This window comes from Hylobates moloch, unplaced genomic scaffold (assembly GCF_009828535.3).
Source record: "Hylobates moloch isolate HMO894 unplaced genomic scaffold, HMol_V3 SCAFFOLD_8, whole genome shotgun sequence".
Classification (NCBI taxonomy): Eukaryota; Metazoa; Chordata; class Mammalia; order Primates; family Hylobatidae; genus Hylobates; species Hylobates moloch.
The window spans coordinates 55,005,735-55,016,724 of NW_026652283.1; the positions used below are offsets into that span (position 1 = coordinate 55,005,735).

At 38.8% G+C, this 10,990-nt stretch overlaps 1 protein-coding gene across 5 annotated transcripts in view; it reads right to left on the reverse strand.

The window, feature by feature from the left end:
• Nucleotides 1-10,990, reverse strand: part of RALGPS2 (Ral GEF with PH domain and SH3 binding motif 2) — a 224,168-nt gene that overhangs the window by 122,044 nt on the left and 91,134 nt on the right. For all 5 annotated transcript variants that reach the window (XR_009214375.1, XM_032160889.2, XM_058441904.1 and 2 more), the window contains one exon: nucleotides 9,072-9,161. Coding sequence is in view for 4 of the 5 variants with exons in the window: in XM_032160889.2 (XP_032016780.1) it covers nucleotides 9,072-9,161 (90 nt within the window). In the remaining variant the exon portion in view is untranslated. The remainder of the gene's footprint in view (nucleotides 1-9,071; nucleotides 9,162-10,990) is intronic.

Consider the following 10,990-nt stretch of genomic DNA (forward strand, 5'->3'; position numbering starts at 1 on the left):
GGGCAAAAGAGCGAGACCCCATCTCAAAAAAAAAAAAAAAAAAAGCACAAAGGCATGAAGGTGTCTGGAAGCTGAATATCAGAAGTATCAGAGTACCAGAAGATGAAAACAGAAAGGGCCATTTTTACATGTGAAGCCTCTTTAGAGGCTAGATTTGCTCTCATAAGCAGTAAGAACTCCAGTGGAGGATTTGGATAATTTTTAAATTTGAGAATGATATAACTGAATGCCAGGCATCAGTTCACAACCCTTTATCTGCAATTCTGAGATCTCAAACCTGAAAAGTCAAAGTTTTGTTTATTTGGTAGTGTGGTCTCAGGTTCACTATGTGGGAAAATCTAACCTGATGTGAGGCTAATGACAGACTTCACTGATCTCACTTAAGGTGAATAATTACATGTTTTGCTCCAAAAATATTAAGTGTGTTTGATTTCAAGGTATTACATAAGCAGGAGGTGGAGATGATTGTGATGAGTATGCCACAGATGGTATATGAACTATACCACCTTTCTAAAATCTGGGGGAAAAAAGCGTATTCCTAAATATATCTGGCCCCAAATGCTTTGGGTAAGATATTATGGATGTATACTACATTTTGGAAAGATCAGGGAACAGAAGGTGGCATACAGGAAAGGAATCAATTCAGAGACTACAGTGAGAGATGATGATAAGGATCTGATACATTAGTGTCAGCGGAGTTGAAGAGGGGGAATGGATTCAAAATTTAGTAAGGACTACATACCAGAAGTCTGGTAAATTAGACACCTTGACCTACTCTTCCAGTGAAAATAATTAAAAATATTGGGTAAGATACAAAACACATCTTATGAAAATTCACTGTAAAGCTAGCAACAAAGTAAGGAATACTTAGGGCCCTAAAACTAAGGAGAATCCAGAGATGTAAGCTGAACACCAAAGCTGGCAATCCCTTGGAGGACATTTGAAAATCTGGTTAGCTTTCCAAGCTTCATGGGACACACTGCCCAGGGCCTAATCTATGGTGGGAGTTCCAATAAGAGACTCTCATTGCATAAAGCAGAGACACCGAAGGACTCATTGCCTGAGCGTAAGGGCAGGATAGAAGTAATCCTCACTCACCATCAAGAGACTGCCAGACAACAATGTCTGCTGTGAACCTTAGCGCTAAGGGAAGAGGAGAGGGGTCTCATGGAGGTTTGCAGCCCAAATAACTACTTCATAGTAAGAATAAACAGAGGCTGGGCATGGTGACTCACACTTGCAATCCCAGCACTTCCAGAGGCTGAGGCAGGTGGACTGCTTGAGCCCAGGAGTTCAAGACCAGCCTGGGCAACATGGCAAAACCTTGTCTCTATAAAAAAAAAAACAACACAGAAATTAACCAGGCACGTGGTGGCATGTGCCTGTAGTCCCAGCTACTGGGGAGGCTGAGATGGGAGGACTGCTTGAGCCCAGGAGGCATAGGTTGTGATGAGCCGTGATTGCGCCACTGCACTCTAGCCTGGGCAACTCAGCAAGACCCTGTCTCAAAAAAAAAAAGAAAAAGAAAAACGACAAAAACCTCATGCTGAACTAGTAGCTTCTGCCTAAGATGTAAAACAACATGAGAAACCACTGTTAAAGCCATAACGGCAAGAAAACAAAATAGATAAACTTAGAAAACCATTTTATTAAAGACACTGGAGAGTTGTGGACACAAAGAGCACAAATAACTAAATTCCAAAGTAAAACAAAAAACAAAAAACAACAGCCTTTAAACAGTTTTTTCCCCCTGAGGGCATATGCTGAATCTCTACAAGGCTAGGCAAAGATGAAGCCTCCGACGCAGATTTTGCTAAAGTAAAATCTGTGGGCTGGTATAATAGACTAGAATCTGTAGGAGTCTCAAACCTAGAGTTGGCTCTGTGTCCACTGATTCACTCCTAATGGAACTTTCTTTACTTTGTGTCAGTGCTGGAGGCTGACAGCTGGGTTAGAAAGCAGAGAGAGATCTCTGGGACTTAGATCCCAGGGTCCTACTACAGCAAGGGGCCTGTACCATACAAAGTACAAATTTTGCCCTGAGTCATTTGTGACCAGAGGTGATTTGAAACTAATTAAAGCTAAAACTCAACCCTATCCACCTCAATTCCTAATTGGATCACAAAAATCAGCTTCTCTCTCTTTTTTCTTTTTTGAGACGTGGTCTCGCTCTGTTGCCCAGGCTGGAGTGCAGTGGCATGATCTCGGCTCACTGCAACCTCAGCCTCCCAGGTTCAAGTGATTTTCCTGCTTCAGCCTCCCGAGTAGCTGGGACTACAGGAGAGCCCCACCACGCATGGCTAATTTTTGTATTTTTAGTAGAGACAGGGTTTCACTATGTTGACCAGCTGGTCTCAAACTCTTGACCTCAGGTGATCTGCCCGCCTTGGCCTTCCAGAGTGCTAGGATTACAGGCATGAGCCATCAGCCAGAAAAATCAGCTTCTCATTCTCGTTCCCTCACAGAGGATTGGGCTTAACCACCCTGGGAGAAGAGAGTATTTACTCCAGTCTCTACCATTCTTTTAAATATAATGTTTAAAGGTAGAAAAGTCAGAAAGGAAGAAGTCAAATCTGCCTTTATTTTCAGGTAACACGATTGCATATGTAGCACCAAACAATTAGAAAATGAGACGGAAAAACATTTACAATAATATCAGAACATTGGCTGTCTACTAGAAATAATGATATGCAAGAGTGCTTCACTGAAAATAAAGCACTGCTGAGAGAAATTAAAGAAAACTTAAACAGAGATAAACCATGTTTGTGGATTGAAAGTCTTAATGTTGTTATCAATTCTTCCCAAAGTGATCTACAAATTCAATAAAACCTCAATCAAAAATGCAAGCAGGCCATGTTGTAGAAATTGACAAGCTACTTCTAAAATTTCTACAGACATAAAATGGAGATAGCATAGCCAAGACAATCTTGAAGAAGAAAAAAAAATTAGAACACTATCAGATTTCAAGGCTTACTACAAAGCTACAGTAAGACAAAGGATATTGGAATAAGAATAGACAAATAAATCAAAGGAACAGAAATATACCTACACATATTTGATCAAGTAATTTTCAACCAAAATGTCAAAGCAGTTAAACAGAGAAAAGAATGGAGTTAGCACAATTAGATTTTTTTTTTTTTTTTTTAATTGAGACAGAGTCTCCGTCACCCAGGCTGTAGTGCAGTGGCGCGATCTTAGCTCACCACAACCTCTGCCTCCCAGGTTCAAGAGATTCTCCTGCCTCAGCCTTCTGAGTAGCTGGGATTACAGGAGTGCGCCAACACACCCAGCTAATTTTTGTATTTTTTAGTAGAGTTTGGCCAGGCTGGTCTCAAACTCCTGACCTCAAGTGATCTGCCCACCTCAGCCTCCCAAAGTGCTAGGATTACAGGTGTGAGCCACTGTGCCTGGCCTAGATATTCTTATGAGGAAAAAAAATGAACCTTAACTCCTACACCTTCCACCATACACAAAAATTAATTTGGCTGGGTGCCGTGGCTCACGCCTGTAATCCCAGCACTCTGGGATGCTGAGGCAGGGGGATCACCTGAGGTCAGGAGTTCGAGACCAGCCTGGCCAACATGGTGAAACCCCACCTCTACTAAAAATACAAAAATTAGCCGGGCGTGGTGGTGCGTGCCTGTACTCTCAGCTACTTGGGAGGCTGAGGCAGAAGAATCGCTTAAACCTAGGAGGCGGAGGTTGCGATGAGCTGAGATTGCATCATTGTGCACCAGCCTGGGTGACAGGGTCAAAACTCCATCTCCAAAAAAAAATCACTTCAAACTATAATACTTCTAGGAGTGATCAAAGGAAAATGTCTTTATGACTCTGGATTAGGAAAAGGTTTATTAAACAAGACACAAAACACACTAACCACAAAGATAAAAATAACAAATGGGACTTCATCAAAATTGAACAGTTCTGCTCACTAACCAAAAGACAGCATTAAAATAAAAACACAAGGCATAGACTGGGAAAAAATACTTATTTCTGAAAAGGGTTTGTATTCAGAATACATTAAAAAAATCTCTACAACTTGATAAGACAAACAATCCTATTAAAAATATGGGCAAAAGATTTGAAAGGATAGTATCACAAAAGAAAATATCCAAATGGTCCACATACATATGAAAAGATACTCAACCATCACTATCATCAGAAAAATATAAATTAAAACTACAATAAGATACTATTACATACCCAAAAGAAAGGCCAAATTAAAAAAAAAATTAAACACCAAGTACTGGCAAGATGTGTGGAGTAACTGGAAGACTCTTATTGCTGACTGCAATTTAAAGTGGTAAAACCAACAGGGTTATGTTGGAAAATAACAATATTTGGCAGTTTCTAATAAAGTTAAAACATATTCCTAATCTATAACCCAGCAAGTCCACCATTCCTAGGTATAATCCAAGAAAACTCAATGCATACTCCACAAAAATGTTCATAACAGCTTTATTCATAAAAGCGAAAGTAAAAACAAATGTGCATTAATAAGCAAACGATAAAGAAATTGTGGAATATCCATACACTGGAAATCTACTTAGCAATAAAAGAATTATCAATAACATGCAACGTGGATGAATCTCAACAACATGGTGAGCAAGAGTAGTCAACCACGAGCAACAGCTTTCTGCAGGATCCCACTTATATAAATTCCCAGAACAGCCTTCATCTATATTGTAGCAGTGGGGTGTGTTGGCAGGGCAGTATGGAGGAAATGTTGTTTGGGAAAATGCTTGAAGGAACTTTGTTGCAACATGAAGGGCCTTATGAGAAATGGGCCCTTACCAGACACTGAATCTGCTGACACCTTGATATTGGACTTAATCCTCACAGTTCTCTAGAATGTTCGTTGTTTATAAATGTTTGTTTTTACAAGCCACCTAGTTTATGGTATTTTTGTTATAGCAGCCAGAACAGACCAAGACAGAAATTAAGGATCAGTAAATCCAACTACTAAAATTAAGAACACGTAAATCGGAAAATATGAAAAAAGTGGTAAGACAAGCTACAAATAGGAAGATACATGCAAAGCTTATAAGAACTAGCATCTAGAGTTATATAAAGAACTCCTACAAAAATCAATAGAAGATTGCCAGGCACGGTGGCTCACACCTGTAATCCCAGCACTTTGGGAGGCCGAGATAGGCGGATCACCTGAGGTCAGGAGTTCAAGACCAGCCTGGCCAACACGGCAAAACCCTGTCTTACTAAAAAAAATACAAAAATTAACTGGGCATGGTGGTGTGAGCCTGTAATCCCATCTACTTGGGAGGCTGAGGCAGGAGAATCACATGAACCCAGGAGGTGGAGGGTGCAGTGAACCAAGATTGCACCACTGCACTACAGCCTGGGTGACAGAGTGAGAATCCATCGAAAAAAGTAAATAATAACAAACAAACAAAAAAACCAAAACACACACAATAAAAGACCAATACCAAAACAGAAAACTGCTGAAAGATCTTAAACAGACCTTTCAAGAGAGAAAACCTAAATGGCCAACATAGAAAAGATGTTCACTCCTATCAGATTCAATGAAAGGCAATTAAAACTAAAATGAGATACATTTCACATCCACCAGAATTGGCAACAATGAAAAATTCTGACAGTATCAGATGGTGACATGGATGTGGAGCAACCGGCATCTTCATACATTGCTAGTGAGCATATATAAATATAACCAGTTTGGAGGTTATCTATAACAAAGCTAAAGAGATGAGGGGCCAGGTACAGTAGCTCGCACTTGTAATCTCAGTACTTTGGGAGGCCAACATGGGAGGATCACTTGAGCACAGGAGTTCAAGACCAGCCTGGGCAACATAATGAGACCTTGTCTCTACAAAACAAAACAAAACAAAACAAAAAAACAGAAATTAGCCACGGATGGTGGCATATGCCTGTAATCCCAACTACTCGGGAGGCTGAGGTAGGAAGATTGCCTGGGCCCAGAAGGTCAAGGATGCAATGAGTTGGGATCACACCACTGGCCTTCAGCCTGGGTGACAGAACAACAAGATCCTGTCTAAAAAAAAGAGAGAGAGAGAGACTCAGTAATTTCATTGCTAGTACGAACTCTATTTCTAGGGCTTCAACCGTCACGTAAGCACCAAGAGACTCATACAAGAATGCTTATGGCAGCAGGGCTCATAATAGCCAAGAATCTGGAAATAATCCAAAGTACATTGAATAATTTGTGATATATACAAATAGGATATTCTACAACAGAGCTACTCCCAAAACCATTAAGTAACACTGCTGAGTTATGAAAGTACAAAAGTAAATATGGAATAATTCAATTTAAACAAAATCCTAAAGCATATATTTGCAACAATATATTATTCAGAAACATATACACTGTAAAAGAAAAACAAAATTCAAGGCAGTAGTTCCCATTGCAGTAGAAGCGAAGGAGGTGGCATATGAAGAGGCATATGAAAATTCCCAGTGGTCAGTGGGTGCATGGGTATCCACATTATCATTCTTTTGATACTTTAAATATTCTTATATTCTTTTGTATCTATGTGATGGTAAGTTTGATGTGTCAACTTGGCTAGACTATTAGTATCGGTTATTTAATCGAACTCTAATCTAGGTGGTGTCATGAAGATATTTTGTAGATGCGGTTAACATCTACAATCAGTGGACTTTAAGAGATTCCACTTGATAATGTGTGTGGGCCTCATCTGATCAGTTCAAAGGCTTTAACATTGAAAACTGGGGTTTCCTGGAAAAGAAATTCTGCTTCAAGACTAGTGCCTAAACTCCTGAGTTTCCAGCCTGTTGGCCTACCCTACAGATTTTATACTTGCCAGCCCCTTCAATTGTATAAGTCAATTCCTAAAATCTATTTATACATTTTATATTTGGATCTCTTTATATATGTTTATACAGAATGCTACGGTTCTCTCTCTCTGGAGAATGCCAACTGATACAATACTCAAGTAGGAGACCTGCCAGTTTTATAACAAACAATATAGAAGACAGAGAGTCAGAATAGAAGGGTTTAAGGGACAACGAGAAAAAAACAATTATGAGTTTAGAGCTTGGGATGAAGGCAAGTGCTGTCAAAAATAATTTAAAGTCTGAACTGAAGTTAAATGATTGTTTGATGAAGACAGTGGTAGGTTTGAACAAAATTTGGTGGTTTTGAGTGGAACATACAAGTAAATTTAAAAACTAACAAAAATATCAGAAAATAATAATGCAGAATCCATGAAGAATCATTAATTTTTATTAGTTAAAAACCAGTATTGGCCAGGTGCAGTGGCTCACGTCTATAATCCCAGCACTTTGCCGAGGTGGGAGGATCACTTGAGGTCAGGTGTTCAAGACCAGCCTGGCCCAACATGGTGAAACCCCATCTCCACTAAAAATACAAAAATTAGCAGGATGTGGTGGCATGCACCTGTAGTCCCAGCTACTTGGGAAGCTGAGATGTGAGAATCACTTGAACTCGGGAGGCAGAGTTTGCAGTGAGCCGAGAGCGCACCAATGCACTCCAGCCTGGGCCACAGAGCGCAACACCATCTCCAAAAAAAAAAAAAAAAAATATTTACCTAACATATCACAAAGAATTTCTAAAAATATTTTGACACTTTTGCAAAATATCAAATTTGTAGAAGGCTAGCTCTGCCACCTAGTGCTATAGAATGTTAGAATACAATTGCTCCCATGTTCTTAAGGAACATAGGAAAGAGTTATGACTTTTAATAACTGTAAACATGGTACCCTCATTTTATTCTGCCTTCTTTCATTCACATGTGAGGAAAGTTATGTATTTATTACAAGAGTAATGAATGAATGTGGCTACAATTACCATACTTCTTAGTGAACTTAACATTAAAGGAAACCAAAAATATATTACCCTAAAATATACTTCTTTGACATATTTTGATTATGGCTATTCAGAGGGCCTACAGACAGAAATAGCCCTGAAAAGCTGCCTTTTGTGGAGGAGATTCTCATCTGTAGAGAACATCTACAATGATGAAATGAACAGCTAGGCTTTCTCTGAGCATCCTCTCCCTTGTCCAGATCTAGGAAAGATTAACTCAACCATAGGCTACCCCAACTATTCTTTCCGAGGGTAGCTCTGAGATTATCTGAGATATTTCCTTGAGGTATCTGTCTTTGCTTAATATGTTTTTCTTCCTTTGCTCTCCCATAACCTGTAATGCCACCTCCCCTAGAGCTCAGAGAAACTTGGTCTCAGGACTTTGTTCTCTGGGCTCATTATCTGAAAATCACTTACTCTTATGCACCCCCTTCCCCCAAAACTCCCCTCTCCCCAGTGAGGAAGATATTTAAGCAACAACCATTCGGCCCTCCTTTGAGTTTATACTTTGTATTACTCCTATGCACATGTAATAAATCTGCTATGCTTTTCTCTCATTAACCTGTCTTTTGTTATATGGCTGCCAGCCTTGACCATTCATGATGGAGAGGGAAGGGCTCATTCCCCCTTTCTGCCCCTCCAACTAAATTCAGAGTTGTTACAAGTTTTAATAAAATCTTGGTATCCTTTGTAGAATATCCTGTCTCACCCTTCTAATTTCCAACTACCTTTGAAATCCATGCTCCATTTCTCTTGCTGTATTTATTATCTATGTCACACAATAACTGTTCAGTTAACAATGTGGTAACATCACATATACCATTCTCTTAAAAATAAAGTCTTATTCTTCACATGGTTCACTTCAGAAGTGAAGTAGTATTCTCCTACTTAATTCTTTATGGCTTTCTTCATCACCTGCAGAATAGTCCAATATTTTATAAATATCATACTTTACCATAATCCAACCTTTGTCTACTTATTCAGTGCAACAGATCACATAATTCAGCTACTCAGAGAGTGGGAGGAAGAATATAAAAGAAAAGGTAGGAAAACAGGAAGAATAAAGGAAAAGGCAGAGAAAGCAGGCATCCAATCTTAAAAATTGACTTATATCAATGAGCCTTATTTTTCCAGTATCAATAAACAGTGAATAAAGCATCACGAATATTTATTCACTTACAAATATTTATGAATGGTTGAACTCAAAAATAAAAACACAAGTTTTTCTTACCTTAGCAGTTTTAATATAGTGGCTCAAAACTTCTGCTCTAATTTTTAATGTTTGAGCATGAAGAATCTCTCTAACAACCCAAAAGCTTACCTGTAAATAAAAATTTTAAATAAATATCACTATGATTTTTAATTTGTTTTTTTTGCTGTATTTTAAAAAATTTTGGCAGAATTAGGTAAGCTCTAAAATTAAACATTGTAAAAGATGCTACTTATAGTAGGTTTTTCTGTGGCTGTGTAATTCTACATGACTGTTTATTTAGATTGAGTAGAATCATAAGTGAAGATTCCCAAGTAGGGTTTTCTTGGTGTAAATAAAACAAAATATCAAAAGAAAAAAATATATCTAAGTTAACATTCTAAGATTAAAACTGCATTTCAAAAATTTTGTAATGCTTTCAAATAAAACCATCTTGATTTAAAAAATAATTAAAACTAATTTATTAGAAGGCAGATTAGATATATAATATGAAAATGCTCTACTCTGAATAGTTTGCTTATTATATGATACAATATGTCCATGTAATACACTTTAATTCATGTACTATGAAAACAAAGTCAAAGCACTGTAAGTTGGTTCACTTATACAAATCTAAATACAGAATATAGTTCGAAATTATTGTGCAAAAAATAATGCCACTGCTTCATATTTCTTCACATTTTTAATGAGAAATATTTCAGATTTTACTTGCAATTTTCATCTGTAAAGAAATGTCATTATGTATGTATTTTACATATATTTTACAAATATATATGTAAATATAAAGTATACATATTTTACAAAGTCACCTTAATATTTGTCACTATACTTGGGCTACTAATAGTAATAATCCTCCCCAGTTCTAACAAGGTTTACTCCTTAAAAAAAAAAAAAAAAAAAAAAAAATCAAGTTATGCTACGGAAATCTTAATAACCTTAGCAAATATCAACTACGAATTCGAATCTAAAGTGCATGTTCACCAACTTAATTAAATTTAACTTCAGGCAAATTTTAAGACAAATATTATAGTGATTTGTTTTGTTCTGGAGACAGAGTCTTGTTCTGTTGCCCAGGCTGGAGTGTAGTGGGGTGATCTCGGCTAACTGCAACCTCTGCCTCCCAGGCTCAAGTGATTCTCCTGCCTCAGCTTCCTAAGTAGCTGAGACCACAGGTGTAAGCTGCCATGCCCAGCTAATTTTTGTAGTTTTTTTTTTTTTTTTTTTTTTGAGAAATTAACAGTCTTTATTGGGCTCAGACCAGGAGTCCGTGGGTCTTGAGGACCTCTGTGTATTTGTCAATTTTCTTCTCCACGTTCTTCTCGGCCTGTTTCCGTAGCCTCATGAGCTGTTTCTTCTTCCAGTAGTGGATCTTGGCTTTCTCTTTCCTCTTCTCCTCCAGGGTGGCTGTCACTGCCTGGTACTTCCCGCCAACCTCGTGAGCCAGGCGCCCCAGATAGGTAAACTTTCTTTTTTTTTTCTTTTTTTTTTTTTTTTTTCAGTGATAATAACTCAATCCTCTATTTGACAAAGAAGAGGGAGAAGGAAGAGGAAGAAAAAGAAAGTGGGATAAAGGATCAGAAAGGGAGGAAAATAGAAAAAATTAGAGTATGACTCCAGGGTAGACCTGTTTTGTTGTCACTGAGTTGGTTGGTTGGTTTGTCTGTTGTATTTTTCATGTTTCACCAAGTTGGCCAGACTGGTCTCGAACTCCTAGCCCGAAGTGATCAACCCGCCTCGCCCCTCAGAGTGCCGGGACCACAGGCGTGAGCCACCACGTCCAGCCCCCACATTGCTTCTGGCCTCCGTGGTAGACCTCCCAGACGGGGCGGCCAGGCAGAGACGCTCCTCACTTCTTCCCAGACGATAGGTGGCCGGGCAGAGGCGCTCCTCACTTCCCAGACGATGGGTGGCCGGGCAGAGGCGCTCCTCACTTCCCAGAC